This window comes from Anoplophora glabripennis, unplaced genomic scaffold (assembly GCF_000390285.2).
Source record: "Anoplophora glabripennis isolate ALB-LARVAE unplaced genomic scaffold, Agla_2.0 scaffold5, whole genome shotgun sequence".
In the NCBI taxonomy this organism is placed as follows: Eukaryota; Metazoa; Arthropoda; class Insecta; order Coleoptera; family Cerambycidae; genus Anoplophora; species Anoplophora glabripennis.
This window is the reverse complement of record NW_019416525.1, coordinates 2,979,911-3,003,174: the sequence shown is the minus strand read 5'-3', so window position 1 is coordinate 3,003,174 and position 23,264 is coordinate 2,979,911. Positions and strand designations below refer to the sequence as shown.

General features: G+C 34.5%; 1 protein-coding gene across 11 annotated transcripts in view; it reads right to left on the bottom strand.

The window, feature by feature from the left end:
- LOC108906797 (latrophilin Cirl) overlaps positions 1–23,264 on the bottom strand; it is a 95,715-nt gene that overhangs the window by 34,429 nt on the left and 38,022 nt on the right. For all 11 annotated transcript variants that reach the window (XM_018710164.2, XM_018710166.2, XM_018710165.2 and 8 more), the window contains one exon: positions 18,492–18,591. In XM_018710164.2, coding sequence (XP_018565680.1) covers positions 18,492–18,579 — 88 coding nt within the window. In that variant the 5' untranslated portion in view covers positions 18,580–18,591. The remainder of the gene's footprint in view (positions 1–18,491; positions 18,592–23,264) is intronic.

The window sequence follows — 23,264 nt, the reverse complement described above, 5'->3', positions numbered from 1 at the left end:
ACGAATCAGTATTAGTGTTGCCAACAGCAGCAATAAAAAAACTCTAAGTGAGCGGCACAAAGTATTTCTAGAGAGCGGCAAGGTATTTTAAATTCCGAATTTTTCTTTATAAAGCAATAAAAAAATCGGGTGAGATATGTCCACGTTCTCCGTTATTTAGCACGACGAATAATAGTTATTTGTTTTTTACGACCCGCCTTATGAACTACCGGGGAGTTAAATAAATTGGGGGCTTAATGTTTTAAAAGCAACATTATAAAACCAGCCCACATTGGCGTATAACCGTTCCGGACAAAACTTTAAATCTTTGAAAAGAAGGGTAAAACATAAAACCGTTCGTTCTTCTTATGAACCATAATTCGGAGGACTCGTAAAAAACGCACCTTTAAAAATGAAATACTATGGAACCACGGACAGTTATGCCCAATTATAATAACCGATACAGGCCGAACGAGTGTTGTAATCGCCGAAAATTAACCACTAAAAATTTGTGGTATACAAAGAGAAACCTTTCATTAAACAATGCAGTGAAATCGAAACCCTTAAAATCCCGATAAAAAATGGAGCAATAGACCTTTTTAGTAGTGACGTCACATACGCCAAATAATAGGCAACTCCTTAGTGCACATTATCGAGAAGAATTTCTCAATGTTTTTACTAGACCGATTTTCGACCTTATGTACTTTGGACATAATTGCCAAAAAAATGGCTTCTTTGTTATGACCTTAATTATCGCGAAATATTTAATAAGTTTCAAACCCCAATTGACAAACTAAAACAATTATAGAAATTATATATTTAAATTTATAGAACAATATTGACTTTTACGGTAATTAATAAAGTAAAATTATATCAATGTTACTGAGTATGCGCATTAAAGATAATTTCATGTAAGAGAAGTAGCCTCGCAACAGGATATCATTCAAGAAAAGTTTGGTTATGGTATGTCTATAATAAACCACTTGAAGAAAAGAAACACTCGATAAACACACTGACACAGCACACCAACGAGAAAAACAGTACAAATACTTTATAGAACCTGAAAATGCCAAATGAGGTTTCATTTTTGGTCACCATGTATGAATCACCCTGTATGTAGTATTGCGGGTTGCCTAAATATGTGACGTCACACTAAAAAAGTCTATTAAAGAGTCAACGAATTTAGGTACGTGGTTTGGAGTTAAGAAAAGCCATTTCAAATTGAATTAATAAGGATTTATTTTAAAATTTACTCAACTTTCGAAGGCTGTTGCGGTTGGTAGCAAGAAAATTAACCACTAAAAATGTTGGAATACAAGAAGAAACCTTTTCTGTAGATGAAACAGTGCCAGAATATTTAAAAACTTAAGTAAAAGGTCTTTTAAATATTTTTCAGAGTAAATTTACTTCACTTTCGAATGGAAATCATTTTTGCAAGATGCAAAAGGAGATATTTCTCTAAATCCCGATAAAGAAGAATTTAAAATTGAGCTACCGCATTTAGGTAAATGTTTCGGGGTTAAAAACAAGAATTTTAAATTAAATTGCTACGTCCTCAAAACCGATTACAAGCGTCTAAGTACTGTTAAAAAAATTAAGCTCACAATGCCTTACATTTCTCAAGCCTTTAAAAGAAATAACGAGAATATAATTATTTACTAAATTTAAGGAGATTAAGACGGTAAGCCTGTCCAAGTGCGTGTCGCATAATTACGTTGTTTGGGATTCGGCTTGTGAAACGCATTACAAAAAGCATATTCCGTGTTAAATAATAATTACAAGCACTTCAATATCGTAGTTTATGGGGGCTTTAAAAACGAGATTCCTAAGATTAAATGAGTCACGAGGAATCCTTTTATATATGCCCATAAATATTAGCGGCATTGTCGGGCGCTATTTCAATAAATGGCAATACCGGCGCCGAAAAAACCGTGCACGATGAAAATCTTAGGCCCTCCGAGGTGGTGCATGCTCTCACGATGGCGTCGATGAAAATAGCGGTAGGACGGCGTGGGTAGATTTTGGAGGTATTGATTTATCTCCCGTACTAGAGTCCCGCTCTCATACACCCTTCGTCGCGTTAGTTTGTCCCCAGGCATAAAGAAGCCACTCTAAACTCAGGTCCAAAAATTTATTGTTCAATTATTACACGCGCGCGACGTCCTTCTGGGTATGCCCAGGCCGTACTCTCTAATCGGAAAGGTTTTACGTTTTGCCCTTTTTAAAATTTTAAAGGTGGGTTTAATTATTACATGATAATGTGAGTTGTTGTTAACGTAATGTTGCTTTTAGCGTGCCAACTGGGTCCCCTCCATTATTTAACACCTTCGTAATTTATAAGATGAGCTGTAAAATGTCAATAAACATTTATTTATAGCCTTAAAACAGACACGTAAGCTAAATTCTCGCAAAGGACGCCTTTCATAATTTAACACCGTACACTAATTAACTACTACCGAAACATAAAACCTATATTATACGGAAAATAATAACGAAAGGTATCTCTGGTTAATGACGAAGTCAAAGCTAATTTCTGTAGTTTAACGGAACAACAGGTGTAGAGCAGAGCGTTATTTAGCGAACAAAATCGTTTATCGAACGAATATCTTCGGTAATAAAGACAGAAAAACACTCGCATTTAAGTAAGACCTAATTTTTTGAATTTTTTTAACTACACAAAAAAAATTTTAGCTAAAAATATTCATATTCTATATTATCATGGTCTATTTTGTAAAAAAAATGTCACAAAACAATGATCAAGCACGTGCGTTGCAAAACCATCGGTCGAAATACAGGGTGATTCACAAATGGTGACCAAAAATGCAACCTCGCATTCTTTGCTGAATTTTAAGAGGAGTCTTTCCTATGAAGTTTTTATCTAGGACGCTTCGTTGAAAAGATACAGGGTGTTAAATTTCAAAAAATATTTTTAATTTTTTTAAATAATTTAAAAACTAGTAAGCGAAATAATTTAAAATTGGGCACATGTATTTACGTAAACATTGCCCAAAATCTGACGGCGTTTTCTAAAATTTACACGTTCCAGTGGCGGAGATACAGGGTATTGGTGACATGTTTTTCTAAATAAAATAGTACGCCACTGCTTTACGGTGACAACCATGATATTTTCGGATTCGTCTTTCAATTTTCTACAAATTACTAGTCTTTTATGTTTTTCGAAAAAAAGACTGAATTTCGAGTAAAACTTAAAAAACCAACTGAAAACACTAAAAAAATTAATAACATCAGTCTTTATTTTAATGATTTTATTTTAGTAAATGTTCAAAAATACCTCCATTTGCACGAACACAGGCGCGATATTTTTTTAGTACCTAACGAAAATGTAATTTGTTCGAAATTTATTGTTGCTTGAATCTTATGAAAAGCATTAATTATTCTTTCTTCTAACTGCTCAAGTGTATTAATTTCTTCACTGTATACCAAACGTTCAAAAGCACCCCAAAAAAAAAATCCAGTGGGTCGAGGTCGGGTGTTTTCAATTCGTTTCAAGTTTTTCTCGAAAATTAGGCTTTTTTCGAAAAATATAAGAGAGTAGTAATTTGTAGAAAACTGAAAGCCGAATCCAAAAGTATCATGATTGTTACCGTAAAGCAGTGGCGTACTATTTTATTTCGAAAAATAAGCCACTGGATCATGTAAATTTTAGGAAAAACCCTCGGATTTTGGATAATGTTTACATAAATACATGTGCCCAATTTCAAATTATTTCACTTACTAGTTTTTAAATTAATTTAAAAAATTAAAAATATTTTTTGAAGTGTGACACTGCGAAACTATTGATCGAAACAGATCGAACAGCAATCTCAGCCGAATGTACGCTTATATGCAGAAGCGGACTTCATACAAGAGTTTTACTTTCGTGCGTATCATTCTCGGCTTAATGTTCTCGCTGTTTTATGTTGTTTTGGATTAATTTAAGATGAATGGCACAAATTCAGCTGATGAAGTGGCCGAATAACAAAAAAGAATAAAAATTTACTGTATTCGTTTCGAATCTTATAATTTTTTAACAGCAATGAGAGAGGTCTGGCCTTGACAGCGCAGTAAAAATGTGCTGTGGCTTCTACGCCTTTATTATATCATGTCAGTTAGTTTTGTCACAATCACAATCCGCCGCAAACGATTTTTATACTTTTATACTGCAAAAAAAATTCGCCTGTCCTTATGCTCAAACGCTATTTTTATCGCCGCTTCGCTGCTGTCATTTAAAAAAATACTAATTAAGGGCTTCTTTGGTGTCGATTTACATCCGAGGAATGCAACCCCCAAAGTTCCGAAAAAATTCGGAATACCTCGGCTAATATTCGAGATGCCCGAAATAATTCCTGTAAGAATTATTAAGGAATGCTTTTAAGAGTTTCACATAATATTCGGCTCGTATTTTGAGACGTCTAGCGGTTTTGAAAACCACTTACTTGATGGATTACTCTTTAGGTGTAAACACACCAGACGAGCAACGCTGTCGGGGTGTATTTTTCAAACTGATCGAAAAATAAAACAATTACAAACTAAATCTAAACATTTTAAGTTGTCTCGATTGGAGGGGAAGTTTTATGGGACGCGAAAGGCCCCATCCTTCAAATTTCCCTGAAAGCCCGCACAAAAAACTCCCGCTGTAAGCGGGGATATAAATTAGTTTTTTTTTTATCTCGCTCAGCCCAAACACAATGGGATAACCGCAAATGTAAAAGCAATATTAAAGGAACACGACGTGATGAATTAATATCCTACATATTCTTGTGTTTTGTTTTAATAACGAATGGTGGAATTAAATGGGAAACAATTTAAAATGTAGTAGACTTAGATGATACAGTTCTGGAAAATAAGCGTTCCCCGAAATCTGCCGAATGTCGAGAATAATATTCGGCATAGCCGGAATAATGCGGATAAGGGAACTGAAATGATTGGGATACTCAGAAATACATTGAATACCGTAGAATCCCATTGGACATCCCTAATAAACACTTCGACGGTCGGGGATAGCGGTACAGGGTGAAACAGTTTCAATGCTCTTCCGGGGCACCTCGATTATCATTTAAATTGGAAAAAAAAAGGACAAGGGAGGATCGATGCTGCTTTCCTCAAACGCATGTAAAAACCCGACGTTTCGAAACCATCACCATTTCGTGGGTTTTTATAAAATATGGACTGAAATTGAAATTTAGAAACTATTGTACTGTTATAACGAAATGTTTCACGGGAAAAAAGCCCCTTGTAAAAAGTTACTGTAATATCGTGGTCCTCCATTTATAAAAATACTTAAAATTACATAAGTTGCAATAATCTTCAATGTTTCTGTTTTATTGCAAGATTGTACCATTCTTATCATATACTCGGTGTATTGTAACTCTAATAAATATGTACTGCTTAAATACAATTTATACAGGGTGTCCCATCAATACATGCTTGCGACACTTTGATCACTGAAAAAAATGAGCAGATAGTTTTAAATGGAATTATTTGCCGGAAATGTTATTTTATTCTATTCGTCAAACTATGTGAAATATTTGCTGTAATCTATAATTTTTCTTAGAATTTATATTATTTGTAAATATAAGTAGGTATATAATTTAATTCAAATCTTTTACAGTTTTGAAATTTATTAATTATAAATTGCATACCTACATATTTGTTTCAAAACTACCAGTTCCTTAAAATATATGTATACATACATTTAAGATTTAGTATTAATGTAGGAATTATTCAAGACAAATGTGGCCTATTATAATCAAACTTATGTTTTCTTGAAAGAAAATTGTATCAGGTCACAAAATGGCGTAGGTGGGAACTAGCACGATAGATGGAGCCACTTACGCTCTGTGTATACACATCTTATGAGTAACGACACTAAAGCAGCTGGATCGTTCTAACGACATAACGATGATGACCACCAATAAGTCCCAAACCGATCTATGTCTGGTTGGTTAAACTTACATTTTTACGTCTTTAATTTTTTTGCTCCTCGGTATATCTGCCACTGACATTTTTTTTATGTAGGCTAGCCGCACGCGTGATATGACGTCACAACATGGCTTATGTGCGTTTTCCCGAGCTCCGCTTTCATTCGTTATTTTGAGGGAGAAATTGTTGGAAAAAAATTTCGATTTTTTGTACTGTGTGAATTTTTAAAATAATTCGTTCTCACTTAGTGTTTTCAATAGATAAGCGTCCGATTTCGTGCCTTTAGCTTATCTCGAGCTTAATTATAATTCAAACTGTGTTTAAGTCCTGTTAGACTTGGTATTCTAGGCAACTCCCCTTTTCTTGTGTCTATGAATAACATTATTCCCTTCCACAACTAGATTTATAAACGTAGGTAGCACCTTTTGCCTTGTCCGAGGTCTATAATATTTATAGTAACCCACAACAGACTGATTCACATTCTTCTCAAGTATCTCTACAAACAAAATATACACGTTCTTTAAATTACAAGGGCTCGGATAAATGTAAAAACAGGATTTTAATCTTTTCCAAGGAAATGTGATTGATTTTGCGATCTGATTGGTTCTGTGCACGTAAAGTGTCTAGCCGCTGGTTAGTACTGGGTCACGTAATAAACAAACACCATTTAAGGGGTACGAGAAGGTATATCCCGCTCTATATTTACATATTTTTATTCGTCCTCGTAAAAATATACGAGGAGAAGAGAAATAAAAATAGTAATACGAAATATATATATCAGGGACTATTTCTTGCTTTCTTGGAAGAGTTCCCATTCAACTATGCAATATATCCGGATGGATATTTCAGATTATCATACACATAAAGTCAACTCGAACAGAGTCCCTGGAGGCACGATGAAAGTTTACTAGACACATTTCCGGCTCTTCGGGTTTTTTATTATCTTTAAAGATCCCCGCCCGTAATAACTTACCTATATTCGGATTTTTCTCGGAACCCTGGCAATAGGTAACAATTTCAAACAATACAGACCTCTTGCTCGGGCACTTACGAGCAGGTCAACTTTAAAATTCCCTAACGCTGTTGGCAGAACTCGCAGTAAAGCCACGTTTATATATATTTTTTAAATACATTGCTTCAATTAGCACTACAGTGCAATTATTAAATATTAACATTGCTTCGATTATCACTGCCGTGCATTACTATGATATACCGAGCAAGAATGATATAACATTGCAAACACTCTGCATATAATCCGTTTGGTTTCTACAGGGAAAAATGTCTTGTTAATAATGAATATAGTCATTGTGCTGTGTTTCCGACATGCGCAGTAACAGTTTTTACAGCTTTTACGCATTTATTATATTATATAAGTTTAACCCTGTCACTTTGTATTGTAAAATTTAAATAAAGTTTGACTGTTTTGCGTATTCCTTTTACTGGTTAACACAAACAGACGGAATTAACTGAAATTTTCAATATTAACTGATATCCGATCTGTTGTGATGTTCGAAATTTATTTATTTTCACTAGGCTTTCATTAAACAAGTGCTGTACGAGCCGAGCCAATCAATTATAATTTTACGGTTTGATTTCAGTTCTTTTGATGAACCTATTGTTATACACATTTCAATTTTTTTATCGCATCACGTCAGGGATAATTTTTTATTTTACTCACGTTGCCCGATCCCGACGAACCATTAACAATGGGTCAATAAAATCAAAATTGAAAAATCTCTTTACAAAATTAATATACAAGATGCGTTACAAAGTTAACAAAATTTTTCAGAAAGAGGCAATCTATTGGCAATTACATGCGTCGGAAAACTATGTACTGCCAAAGGAGCTATTTTGAATAAAATAAATCGGTTTTGCCAAAAAAAACTTTTTGTTGTTCTTATAAGCGAAAAGTCCTGAGCTGATTCATTGATGCATAAACAAAAAACAAATAAAATTCATGTTTCTTGCTTATTACGTTGGTAGCCTGCAAAACTATAACTTTTGTGAAATTAAAACATTTTGTGATAAATTTATGTGGCAACAGACACAATTATTTTGACTTTAGCTTCCTATCTCTCTCTCTCTTTATAGCTCTTTGATGGCCTGCATATTTTCATTCATTTGCATTATTAAAGTCGAGAGTGCTCGAAAAAAATAACCGTGTTGCAAATAGATGAACAATAAAACTGTTCAAACAAAATATGAAAAGCTTCGTTAATTGAATTTATATTAACTTCACATGTTTCACAAATTCGTTTGTTCGCGTTCCTCACTTGTTTACCCAGTTGCAGTCACGGCAACGACGAAAATGCGATTTAAATAAAATGGCATTCCTTTCAAATATATATTTGCCCTTTTGCCGAACGAAAATAGAGTAGCGCAGAGCAACAAATAAATAATTTCTCTCGATTTCTAAAAAAAGCACGTATATATTCCCAACTAACGGTTATTTTGTAATTTCCATAAATATTTAATAAATCAAACAAAAACGTGTTTTACAAAGGAAAATAATATATCAGGTTACTTTATTACTGCTCATTAAAAATACGACTTGCTTTAAATAGAACAAACTGGTATTTCTAATAGCATTACTGATAACCAGATTCGCATACACATTTTAAAAACCTCATTAAAAAAAATACGTAACCCAGTTGTATTTAAAAAAAAGTTATTCTGTGACTAAAAAAGGCACTAAATAATGTATTTCAAGGTGAAATTTAATAATACCATAACCAACATTTTTATAAGTGAAAGCTAACACAACTACAATAAATTCGTAATCACTTTTATCATGTTTAAATTGTTGACATTTCCCAAAATAATATTAAATGGGGAAGTAATGAATGACCTCTTTCAGTAGCGGTTTTTATATAGGTTCATTCGGTCAATGACCTCTCTCCAGAAATTGGCAGAAATTTATATTTTTAAGAATATATTTGCATTTTTATGATAGAGATAAAAAGTATTATATATATATATGACGTAATAGTAGCCTGGGGGGTCAATTTCTAAATTGTCCCCGACGCTTAAAATCAAGATTCGTATCTAAATCAACGGAATGCACCACACATACAGGGTGTGGAAGAAAGAAGTTTTAGAAAAGTTCTGGAATATCAAAAAACCTGGTGACCTTAGATTCACATCCCTTTTCCTTAAGTTTCAAGGTCAAATGAAATACTACATTTTTTTCCATACTGGAACGTAAAATTTGATTGTTGGCATAAAAAAATGGGTGGTACATTTAATGTTTCCAAGTTGACCTTGAAACTTAAAGACAAGGTCACCAGCATATTCCACAACTTTTATTTGACATTTCTTTTAATAAGACTCAATTCTAAAAAGTTTTAGGGTCTTTTTGGTAACCTTGACTTTGAGGTCAAGGATCAAGGTCATATCAAGGTCAGGTCGGTTATTTTAAGTGGCGACCCTCCGTTTTGGCCTCGGAAATGGAAATAGCGGAAAATTCTGTATCCGCACATGACATTGACCGTGTCCTCAAGATCAATGGTCAAGGTCAGTTCAAGGTCAATTGTTGGTTTTTTTACTTATATACAGTCTCTGAGTAGTTACTTGATGGTACTCCTTAGTGACATTGATCTTGAGGTCAAGGTCGAACGAACACGTCAAGGTCATATCGGTTTTTTTGAGTAGCAACCCCTTACTTCGACGCTAGAAATAAGAGAGCGTAGAATTCTACATGCTATTATGACCTTAAGGTCAATGGTCAAGGTCAGGTAGAGGTCAAGTGATTATTCCGGCTTTCATTTTTTATTTTCGACGATGAAATAGAAAGGACTCACAATTTTTTAGTGACCTCAAGATCAAGGTCACTAAGGAGTACCATCAGTTATCTACTCAAAGACTGTCACACTCTCCGATACCATTGACCTTGAGGTCACGGTCAATGTCACATTCGGATGCAGAATTTTCTGCTCTTTCCATTTCCGGGATCGCAAAGGGTCGCCTTTTAAAATAACCGACTTGATCTTGATATGACCTTGAACCTTGACCTCAAGGTCAAGGTTACCGTCGGATGCGCAGTGAAAAATTCTGAAACTTGTGTCCTCACCATTGATGCTTTCCCTCTGAAATTTTTAGGGGTTTCCACACTTTTGATTATTATTAAGAAAAATAAATAAAATATATTTTTTAAAATTACCCAAAAAACTTAATTATTTCTTTATATGTTAACTCTATAAAAATGAATCTACATTGGCGCGACAAAAGGACCCAAAATAAAAACCTTGTTAAATATTTTATGCGGATCTTTCGAAAAAAATTCGGCGGCGTCGTCGGTCCCAGACTTGGCCTAAACTTTACGGCGTGTCGGAAATGGCAGGGCGACAGAAATTGGCTTATAAAAAATAGGTGTAAAAGTAGAAACGTTTAGTAGCCAACCAGTTGTGGTCTATCCTAATAAGAGGCAAACGGATCCCAGTGGAAAGCAAAGAACCCTTGTCGGCTTGTCCCCAGAAAATCAATAGAGATTCGTGCAGAGACCTCTTCTACTCTGGTTTTCCCTGGCGTCGAAAGTTACCTATCCCTACACACCTGTTCTAATGTGTGTAGTAATAAAAGCCCTTTTCGGTTAACGGAGTGTTACTCACACCGCAAGGTGCACTCGACAGTCGCATAATTTCACCGAACGACATACGCGTGAAGATTTTAAAAGAATACTTCATTCGAAGGTACGTTTTAACCAAATACACCGAGAGAAAACATTTTTACTCACTTATTTATTACAAATAAACGCAAGGTTGTGAGTATTAAACATTTTACTTGCTGTTAATATACCTACCTCTATTTTAAGATACTAAGTAAAATCACTCAAAGAACCACCCCTTCAAGTTTGTCGACGTATTTAACGAATACCCTGTATGTATCAGCTTATCGTCGGTGATTTGAGAAATATATTTTTCTTCATATTTTAATTTCCCATTAGAGAATAAATTTAGTAAAAGGCGGGCCTTCACAGCGTTGCCAAGTCTTTTAAATTGCATTAACAAAGGGAATCCATATGGTTTGGCAACACTGCTTTGTCTTTGTTTATCAGTGCAGCCGTAGTAGACTGCTCTTAAGCAGCGCTATAGCAAATAGGCAACCAGCAATACATTTTTATAGATTATAGAATCAATGTACAAATAACATACTTTTCTCCATTCTAACGCAGATTGTTATTTGTGCATTGATTCATATTTAGACAAACTGTATGATAAAATCTATAAAAATGTGTTGCTGGTTGGCTATTTGCTATAGAGCCCTCTTAAACTTTATACTTGTTTTTCTAGGATTCGTCAGAGGCCACTTAAGCAGGTAACGAAATTCTGAGGACGAACGTTTTTCTCAGCGTACGTATTTTTCTTGAAGTGTAAACAAGGGATGTCAGAGGGACAGTCTCGGAAGAAAGGGTCGCTTTTTCCCCGGCTAGATGTAGTTAAATATTTCTTGGCCGGATAACAAAAAACAAACAAATGACTTCGCTGGCCAGACGGTCGCGCGAACCCAGCTGAAAAACTACGAACTACGGTCATTCCAGATTAATGTTTTATTAATCTGTTTATTTAGAAACGCTGGCCTGTGTGGTCTCTGATAAATAGTCATTTCAGTTAGATATGGAGCGTAATGAAAGTTTAATAGCAAAAACACCGGCACACAACAAAGTTTTATAACTCTATAATTAAGGGCTTTTATATTTGGGAACTATAATATTCACTCCCGTCAGGCTTATTTGTAACAAACGTGAAGTTAAAGTAAATTTGACAGCGAATAAAGTAAAAAAAAAGAATTGTAATGCGGTTAACTTAAAATTAAAATTCTGTGTTTATAGCTTAAGTACTTTGTCCCATATAAATAAAAATAGAGTTGCACGCTAAAACACGAGCAATAAACAAAATTACTTCCATGAATTCATAAAAATTATTAAATAAATAACAAAACTAGGTAGGACTCGGCCAAGTAACAAGTAGCAATAAAACGCAACTAAAACATAAAACACATTATTTTTTATTAAGCGTAATGACTTGCCTCTTATTAGCACATACCTCGGCAACAGGACTAGCCAACAACGAAAGGCCAGTAACAGTTAAAGGAGAATCCGGGTCCTCGCAACGTTTTACACCGAGAAAAGTGTAAATTTGACAGGTTGGAACGACATTTTGCAAAACACGAGACTTTAAGAGATCTTGACAATAATTTATCACGACCTCTCACACTGGGCGACTTTTGAAGGGGGAAATTTGAAAGGCAGACGCCTCCAGAAGAGGAAAACTGTAGGGGGGCGAGCTAAGCGGGATTGCGCCCTTATAATTCACCCGAAATTTACAATAGAATATAGGTATTATCTCTACAGAATAGCAGGCGCTCCCAGATACCCAAACAATTAAGATTCGTCTTGTAAAACATATTCTTAATTAAAACAGAATATGTACAGCCGCCGCAACCAGCGCAAACAAATATATTCGTGAGAAAATAGCTCCTTAATCAGCTGTTGATTATAAATTAATTAATAAGTCACAATAAATCGCTTATCTTCCGATTTTTATGACGCTGGTGTCATGATTCATTACTGTTGATATACCAAACGAATTTTTAAACAAAGTCTTTCGAAAACAATCACAGATAAGCCAATCTGGGTACACAAAATTTATTGGGATCAGAATTAACACGCAAACAAATAAAATGAGGCCAAGACAATATCAATGGGAGATAAAATCACTAATTTTGCGCAAGTAAGTGTAAAATTACTTGTTTCTACACCAATCAATGTATATTAATGTAATCTTGGTCTTAGTGTTTCAATTTTACCGAAATTTAACTGGCAACGCGAAGAAAATAGCACTGCTGTTCCAAACTATATTGACGACGCCCTGTATAGCTGGAATAATTGTAAAACTGCTATTGGACGGGGAATTCTACGCCATTGTCAGTACAAATTGGTTTTGAAAATGCAATTATAATACATTCCCTTGGGCTGTCAGTTTCTATGGACCGGAATCAATATAGGCAGTATAAAATTTTGCAATACGTCTATGACTATAATAAATTAATAAAGGATCAAAGCCGCATTCATAAAAGCTTATGCAAAAGCATCATGTACAGTATTAGAAATTAGGATTATAAATTAAACAGTACTTTCTCTCCGCAGCAGTAGGTAATGCTAGTCGACATTAATTTTACCAAGAAAAAACATGTACACATTGTATAAGTATTTATTAAATCTTGCGAAACAACAATGCTTGATTTTCGGCGAGCCGTGGCGCGGCGGAAGGGTGGGGGATGCGAACGACAGAGAGAAAATGACGATAATATTCACAGTCCTGCCGTTAAATAAGCGAAATTCGCTTGAAATGTAATAATATATAATTATATCACGCTCGTGCGTCGTATATTTCATTTTGCAACTAAGGCTAAAAAATAAAAATAAATTCCAGGTTGCAAATTTGAAATTTAAAAAAAAATAATAAAAAATCAGTGCGATTGTGGAAGATCCTTCTTCTGTTTATAATTTTTGACGCTCGAGGGCTAGTTTTGAAGGTCTGTTGAAGACGAAAAAAAAAGTACGTTACTGTTCTCTCGTGGAAATGAACGGAAAAAAGTTATAAGCGAAAAACGTGAATTTACGTAAAAATTATACAATTAACCACCCTGTAACCAATCTTCCCCCCATTTTTACGACTGTGGAAACTAATATGTTATTGTACATAATATTTAGCATCTATAGTAATAAATTCAGATTGTCGAAACAAAAAGTCGCGCCCAACTCTCCATATTTCCTGGCCTATACATTATTTAAACAATTATTTTATACTGTTGCTTCATACGACGAGCCGCCACTGATACGTACCTCTGTCAATATAGTCATAAAGTTTATTGTTTGTAAAATAATTGCCATAATTCATGTACAGAACACAAATCCTACACAATGGCGTCCCAAAATAAATTGGTTGTTTTACAATGCAGTGGAATACATCCAGATTTTGAAATAGTAATGATTATAGGTAAATAATATTAGTAAACATTATAGCGTAAATATATAGGTCGTTTTTCGAGCTTCCATAAATTGAAGCAATCCATTTCTGTTTGTAAATAAAAGCTCGAGCGGGCATAAAAAATGTATACATATATATTTTAATTACACATTTATATTTGATACTCAAATATTTATCCACCATTACATTTGAAGGGATACGGGAGTATAAAAAATCTGCTCGCTGAAAAGTTATACATTCATTATATTTTTTCAAATTACACAATTTTTTCGCAAAGGTATAGAATTTCATGAAATGGGGCAATGAGCAGTGGAGGATAATTACTTTTATTTTCCAAGTCAAACAAGCTTTATTACAGGTTAAAATCAAAGGACGTACAAAACGACGCGTTTCGTACGACGCAGCGATAAATCTGTAATTACATCAGAATAGTTCGTTGCGTTTTATTAAAAAGCTCGCGTGAATTCATCCCCGTAACCCAGTGACCATTAAATTATAAAGGGGGTTGGTAAGTCACAAAAAAACCGGGGGCGCTTTTACGCCCATTGACAGCGCCGTCATCTGGTCCGTTGCAGTTTAAGAGCTGCGGAAACGACTTAAAATGGACTGTATTTCTTCGCTCGGAGATACCGCATAAAAATGAACTTACAGAAGTGTGTCGCAGCTGAAAATCATATCCCTACGTCTCTGTTTCGGACGTTCAGACGTTTTTCTCGAATTCTAAGCCAGATCGATACGTCTCATGGGACATATTACAGTCGTTAAACATTTTTTTTCTCGCTAAATCTAAGAATGCAGTGGAAATAGTTAGTTATTAAAAAATTGGAACCACATACGTACCTTACATCCTCCCTTATACAGGGTGAACCTTAAATTCGTACATACACGGTGGCCCAAAAAGAACCGAACCCCTCCTATCAAAAAAGTTTCAGTAAACTTGTAGGATATCAAGAAACCAATACGGTTAGACATGACCTTGACTTTATGTCTCAAGGTCAAACCAAGAAAAACTCGTGTTTTAGGCAAAATTTCTAGGATTATGAACGACAAATTAGACGGTGACCTTGATTTGAACTTCACAAGTTACAAGGTCAAACCAAGGTTAACTCAATATCAAACGGAATACACTATTTTTAGGCAAAATTTCCAAGATTATGAAAGACAAATGAGACGATGACCTTGGTTTGAACTTCACAAGTTGCAAAGTCAAACTAAGGTCAACTCAATATCAAACTGATTACACTATTTTTTATGCCAGCAACGGATAAAACGCCAAATTTCCTGTCGGAATCTGGGATCAAAACGTTTTTCTAGGATGTCCTTGCAGGTGATTTGAAGGTCAAACTCATTTTTCACTAAAACTAATGGATATAAAATAGAACTTAATAAATGTTTTCAATTAAACATGTTAGCAGTACTTGATAACAATTTTGAAATTTAACACAATGTTAGGGCACAGGAGGATAGGGTCATTTTGGAGATTTCACCATCGCTAATTCGTCCTTCAAAATTCTACAAATTTTGCGTGAAAAATATTTCTGGCCTTATATTGAGAAGTATTTGCAGCTCCATCGATTGATGGCACAAAAAATAGTGTCTTTTCAATTTGACCTCGGTTTGACCTTGAAACTTAAAGTAAACCTCAAATCCAAGGTCGTTAGCGTATTAATGTCCTACAACTTTCCTCAATACTGGAAGGGGGTTTCCGGTTTTTTTTTGGGACACCCGGTATTTCACCACAAAATTTTTACTGTAGTATTTAAATTATTTTGAAAATTGCTGAGGCACTTTGTAGATTTGTTACTTTCACCGTCGGTGTATCTCTCTTAAGATTAATTAGATGGCGGTTTACACAAATAGCGACATTAAAAATGTCCAAATAAATAATTTACAAACAAACTATTAATAACATGTATACGTACACATACAAGATTCACCCTGTATTAATGTGTAGTAATTTTATATTCAATTCTGATTTCTCACAGGATGCCACTCAGTATGCACGCACGGACCATGTAAACAAAACTTTTCCGATACGTTTAGAGCATACGTTATTGGAACAGGAGCAAGCGATAGAGGTAGTCGAACGGCGAGAATCCCATTTGCTGATAAGCGTGAAACTTAAAAATGGGCGCGATTATAATAAAATGTGCCGTTCCCCCCCCCGTATTTCTTGCCCATCCGCAATGATTGAAAACAGTACCCGCACACGAGCATAAAATTTAGATAACAGGATTGTAATAGCGTGTGTTTTTTCGGAGTGGTATTTCACCACAAACTGAACCGTGCCGTGTGGATTATCAAAATAACAACCTTAATCGCCCCGCGATGATTCGAAACATCGTTAGATTTTTTGCCGATGTTCCCAATAGAGCCGTTTCCGCAAGTGAAATTCGATACTTTATTAATTGAAATGACGAAACACTTGTTAAATATTTAAAATAATGTATTCCTGTGTATATTCTGTAAAAGTGAAGCAGCTTGAAATCCGAACGCAATAAAAAGTTTATTACATTTCAAGAAAAAAAATTATTCGGCTCACATCCACCTCACAACTTTGAAACCTTTTTAAGTGTGTTTCTGAAGGATATTAGTAAGAGATAGGCCCCAGTTAGAGGTTGTAATCCTGTCTGAAATATTCCGAGAAGTGAAATATTGCCCGTGCAAGTACTACCACAATTTCTCATTCAACATGTCCAAACATTTCTTGTAGTAGCATTTCGGGAGACACAAACACGACTTTAAAGAACACATGGCCCTCAACTTAAGCCCTATACCAGGTGCAGATAGACGTCTAAACTTTGGGAACACCGCCGTTTATATTGCAAGCAATTTTAGAACCAATAAACGCTACCCTCTTATTTCATAAAAGGTTTTTAACTAATGGAATTACCCACTATTTATGAAAGGTTACGATTTTTTTCGGGACTAGTCAAAGAGCACCGTTATTTTCAGCGTTCTTTGATAATATATTTAGATGTAAATAAGCAATATAACTGTGGCGACCGAAATAAGATTGTGATACATTATTAAAGACCGCTGAAATAGTCTCTCTTCCTTGCCGTGTAATATGTAATCTGTCGAGATACATATCGGTCCCGAAATAAATAACAAGGCTTAAGTTGTTGATTAGAATAGAACTTATGTATATGTACCATTAAGCAACCATAAAAAAAACCATAACACAGACCTGCAGCTACATAGATCATAGCGTACAATGGCGTTATTTAACAATATGGAAAATAAAATTGTTATCCACCTAACCAATCGGAAACGATCCGCAATGGCTTAATTAAATAATTTAATTTAACTGTTATTTCAAACCGTATTTTATTGTCATATTAAATCCAAAACACTTGAGGCCGAAACTTTTAAAATTGCAACATTCTGTGCGAGTTTGAATGTTATTTGTTTTGGCAAAAGTAAGGTGAAAATGGTGTAAGTGAGGTGAAAAGGGCAAAAGGAAGGTGAAAAGTCAATAGTAGTAAAATATTCAAAAACCATGTAAAAAATACAAGTGAAGCAAAAAGTCAAAAGTGCAGCGAAAAGTCAAAAGTGAGGTGGAAACATCAAAATTGGGGTGAAAGGGTCAAAAGTGAGGTGAAAAGGTCAAAAGTGAGGTGAAAAGGTCAAAAGTGAGGTGAAAAGGTCAAAAGTGAGGTGAAACAGCCAAAAGTGAGGTGAAACAGCCAAAAGTGAGGTGAAACAGCCAAAAGTGAGGTGAAATTGGCAAAAGAGAGTTGAAAAGGGCAAAGGTGAGATGAAAAGGTCAAAAGTAATGTGAAAAGTCAAAAGTAATGTGAAAAGTCAAAAGTAATGCGAAAATGTCAAAAGTGGTGAAATTTTCAAAAATCAAGTAAAAATAGAAGTGAAGCGAAAAAAAGTGAGGTGGAAACATCAAAACTGGGATGAAAAGGGCAGAAGTGAGGTGAAAATGACAATTGTGAGCTGAAGAGAGCAAAAGTGAAGTGAAAATGGCAAAAGTGAGGCGAGAATGGCAAAAGAGAGGTGAAAAGTCAAAAGTGAAATGAAAACGTCAACAGTGAGGTGAAGAAAATCAAATGAGGTGAAATAAAACCAAGGAGTGAGGTGAAAAAATCAAGTGATTGAAAAAGTTAAGTGAGATGATAAAATCAGAAGTGAGGTAAAACTCATGCTAATTGATTTTATATTGCGTTGCGCATGCAAAAAACACACGAATATAATTTAGGGAAGCTGTATTAGCAAACAAATTTAATCGCATTTAATATATGAGGCATATTGCTCAAATTTAGTCATAGCGCAGTTAGTTTCGTTCGATGTAAAGGGCGATAAATTCCAGCTCGCACTTTGTGAAAGGGGTGCACAATTAGTTCAAACGGTTTTTACTTCGATGACGCGCTGCAATTTCAACTATTTCCAATTTGTAGTTAGCAGTAAATTGGCCCCCAGTGAATACGGCAAATATGATGGAGCCATATTAAAACGCTGATTTCCTTATTTAAAACGAATTACCGTTTTCCATGATTAAATACAATACAGTTCGATTTCGACGAGGTGGAGGAAGCGGGAAAGTATCGGTGTGGCGCAGAAGAACGTAAATAAAAAAAAAACAACACTCACCTAATGCCTTCGCCGTTGCCTCCGATATAACAACGAATGAAAATAACAGTAATAGTAGGCCGGGCCGAAACTTCCCATGCCAGGCCATGGCACCGTCACCCTGAAAAAAAAAAATTATGTATCATACACTGCGAAAAATGTAGCACCTCAGATACACTAATTAAAATGTTTAACTGTTTTTTCACATGAAAATCATTATTGCGTAACGATTTTCTTCGACAGAACTCGCGATCACGGGTTTTGGAACGCCGTTCAGTGACAGCGCGGCCCTGACATGTTCCTGCTATAAAAAACATATGGTGTAATAAGGAAACAGAGGCTAATTTTAGTCATACGTTATTAATTAACGGTCGTATATTCCTCTCGTCAGATTGTAGATTATCACAGAATTAAGGCAATAAAATTCCTGAAATCCAACTCCCGACTTATCTAATTAAATTGTTTTCGTATCGTATTTACGATGGGAACGTCAAATATAAATTAAAAAAATTACATAATTCAAAACTGAAGCCTGCCTTGAGATGATTTATCATCCGAAACACGAGTAAAAACGTACGAAAAAGCACTAATTATTTCTTGTACTATTCAGAAGTGTGTTGATATCATTTAGGAGAGAGCAAGCTATAAGCGGTTGCGTTGTATACAAACTTTAACAAATACGTTATCGTTTCCGAATTTCTTAACATACACAGACACAACCGTGTTTACGGACGGCCGCATCGTCGATTAGTGACATATGCCATGTAGTCCTGTTTATTTACTGTGAGGGGGATGATAAAAATAAGCGGGCTCTTTATTTATATTCCGTGGGATCGGATAGATTGAACTGTTTACATTTTATTATATTAACACAACAAATAAGGCCTAGACCATCGATCCTACCAGACCGAGTGTGGTATTAAACATTCCCAAAGATAACACGTACGTTAAGATCTATTTACATTTCTCGAACAACCCCCGGCCTCAGACGATACTCGCTCACGATAGTTCGACTCGGATCCACTTCAGAGCTCTTTTAAATAATCTCGTCACTGTCACGGCAAAGATTTGTTTTCATACAATTAAATCGGTCGTACGGGAACCTCCGAACGCGACACAAACAATCTTCAACAGATTAAAATTACCCCCCCCCAAGTGTGTATAATTGTAAGCAATATACACTAGGCATAGAAATTAAGGAATATTAAAAAAATCCCAAAATTTTGGGCGATTTTCAAAGAGCTGTAACTTGGAGGGAAATGGTCGTAGAGAGAATAAAAAAAAAGAAAATTGAAGCTTCAAGTGTCTAGTTTTCAGATCTGCAGTTTAAAATTTTTTAGCGGCATTAACTTTAACCACGTATTCGGAAGGCCTGATAAAGACGGAAAATTGAAAAAAAGGCGTAAATATCTTCCCTTAAAATTAATGACATTATGACTGAATCACCCCGTATACATAAATTATAACCAGCAATGCTATAATTGTGTAAATTTTTAATAATAACTTTTTTCCGCGATACGTTTGAGCAAAAGTTATACGAAAATTACGCATGTTTCGATCCCGCGACCCCCTAAAAATCCGCTTACGGCTCCTGAACGCACTAATAGTTCAATGGGGATGAGTTCATGTTCCGGTAGCGATACAGTTCATCGGGTTATTGATTGCCAAAATCGCGGACCTCTTGTACACTCTATATACGTACAATGTTGCCAATTTACACAAATCTGATCGCGTGTCTGAGCAATATTAATCAAGGCACGGTACCTCGACGGGCTAGTTCCCCCCCTGCCCCCCGTTCCCCTGCCCCTCCCCCGGCAGCTTAATACACGTTCATATATCCCCCGTGCTTATGCCTGTATCCCCTAGCTGGAAATCATTTAAATTCTGCGATTACTTCTTTGAGGGAGAAGACCTTGATCCGTCCTCCGAACCCGGTATACATTTTCGGAAGCGGGGAAGGAGCCCTAAAACCGCGCGGCACTGGCCTACGTGCGAGGGTGAGATATGATTAATTTAGGATTAAAATTATCACGAAAACCATATTTTCATTTTTTATGGCACTTGTATTTTCGATAAGCCTCCACATAAAGCTCTAATCAGCAACAGGAGTTTTTGTGTTTTTCTCCCCGCTAACACGACGTCACATAACCATTAGGTTAATAAAAATTTCAAGGAAAGGCTTCGTTAGTCGGGGAAATATTGAAAGGTTTTTTTTTTCGACAATAGGTACAACTTCCAGAAGACAGGCTCCATTAATTTTAAATGGTTTAGAAAGTCCCGACTGGAAAATTACGTCTAATGTATAACATAAAAGCATTTCTTAAATTAATTAAGCAATGAAATAAGGTCGAAGATAAAAATGGAATTAATAAATCACATTATTATAATTACGAATTTATTGTGTTGCTAAATTCCAAATACATATTCCTGAAAAAAAAAAGAACAAATAAACAAAGCCATGTGTATCTAAACTTAATTTGTGTATGGAAGTTGAATTTTTATATGCCATGTTTAATTATAAAACATCAAAGTACGTGAATGATTTGTCCATCAAATTACAACATAAATATAAAAAAAAAATGATATTTGTTTTTAGTAGTAATATATATTAGACTCGCGCGCTAACAAAACGGGTAAATATTTGCATTAATCAAAGAGAATATTATTGGAAATATATTTCGACAAAAAACGTTTATTTTAGTTCGCGAATGAATAATTTTTCAATAAACAAGTCAACTATAATCGAGGTAATTTTTACCACTTAATTTTCGGACCTACAAATCCGAACGTAAATGGACTAAAAAAATCGATGAATTGACGTCCTTTATTTTATTGTTGAAATGTGCAGAATTTTCAAAATGTTGCACAGCCTCAAATAAAGCATCTAGATACTCGAAAATTTTTTCATCTAGAAGAGACCGCTCAACATTTCAAATGGTTTTTGAAAATTGAAATCGGTTGATTAGGACGGCACAGTACATTTTTAAAATTAACACTTTTTTTATTTTTAAACAATTGAATTACATTTATCAATTTGCAATTTAATTTTTTTTTTAAATTATAATTTTAAAGTAATACTATTTTTTTTTAATTTTATCTGTATTTAACAAACAAATTAATTTCCAAGAATTTTTTTTTTAATTTAAACAAAAATTATTTATATAATTGTAATAATTATAACAAATTTTTTCATTGAAAGAATGCAATAGCATAGGGTAAAATACACAGTATATTTAATGCATAATTTGTTTATAACAAAATATGTGCAAATTAGACAGTTGGCATTACGATATTCGAATTCCTTGGCTCGCGAGACATCGGATTAAAAAAAAAAGATCGAAATTGGTCCATTAGAAGCTGATATAATGCAATTTTTTTCGTACCTTCGCATTTTGAGCCTCCGAATTCAGTCTCGGAGTGAAAGCCCCCTCCCCCACTTTTTGTGTTTTGACTCACTTTTCGCGCGTGCGAGCGACAGCTTTTCCGTTGATTTATCTATGTTGCCGACAACTTTTTTTCCAGCTTAGAACTCGGAAAAACGAAGCCACTGGATCAAAGATTATTGCTAAATTGTTTATAAATTAACGGTAAATGCGGATAAACTTTGGCCGCTTATATCTCGAGAACCAATAAACGGAATTTAATTTCTTTTTTTTTAAGTACTTGCGAGTACTTTAAAATTATAATTTTTGAAAAAAAACTAAATTGCAAATTGATAAATAATGTAATCTAATTGTTTAAAAATTAAAAAAAGAATGTTAACTTTAAAAATTTACTGTAGCCGTCCTAATCAACCGATTTCAATTTTTGAAAAACCATTTGAAAGGTTGAGCGGCCTTTTCTATGTGAAAAAATTTTTCAAGTATCTAGATGCTATATTTGAGGCTGTGCAACATTTTGAAAATTCGAAAAATTTTTTTAAAAAAATTATTTTGCGAAAACTATCACTATTTTAATGAAATTTGGTGTGTTGTTTTATTATCCTCTGAAGTATTTTTAAAAAATTATCCAAAAAACTTGATTATTTTCCCTTTTTTATTTATTTACTTATTTATTCATTTATTTTCCTTTTATGACAATGAAGTTATTGTATAGGAATGGTCATAAAAAAACCTTAGGTCTAATACTTAAAACAAAAAAAAAAGACAAATTCAAAACACATTGCACACATTACATTACATTAAAATATTCCGCTAGAGAATAAAAACACTTTTCTTTCAGAAAGTCTGTCAAACTCTTTTTAAATGCTGTTTCGGTAGTACTTTGTTTTATATTTGTCGGTAACAAATTAAATATTCTAGGCCCTATAAATCTGGTCCAGTCACTATTTATTTTTAATCTAGCAGAAGGCTCATATAGCTTATCCTTTCGTCTAGTATTCACACTGTGATAATGACTATTCAAAGCAAAAATATTCCTATTTTTAAAAACATACACCTTATCTCAAATATATATATGCAGGGCAATGTTAAAATTCCAAGCTTCTTAAATATAGGTCTACAAGACTGATTACTTAGTGCCCCAACAATACACCGTAAAATCCTTTTCTGAGCAATAAAAACACTAGAGCTTAATATGGAATTGCCCCAGAAACAGACACCATACCTTAAACGCGATTCAATTTGTGCAAAATATAACATTCTAATTTGTCCCTCATTTATTGCTATTTCGCAACATCGGTAATAAATTTAAACATTTTTAACTTACAGTATATTGTGCAAAATTCGATAATTCTAAAACTCTGTTTCCTCTTCAATATTCTTCCAAACTGCATAGTTTCCAAGATATAAGTAA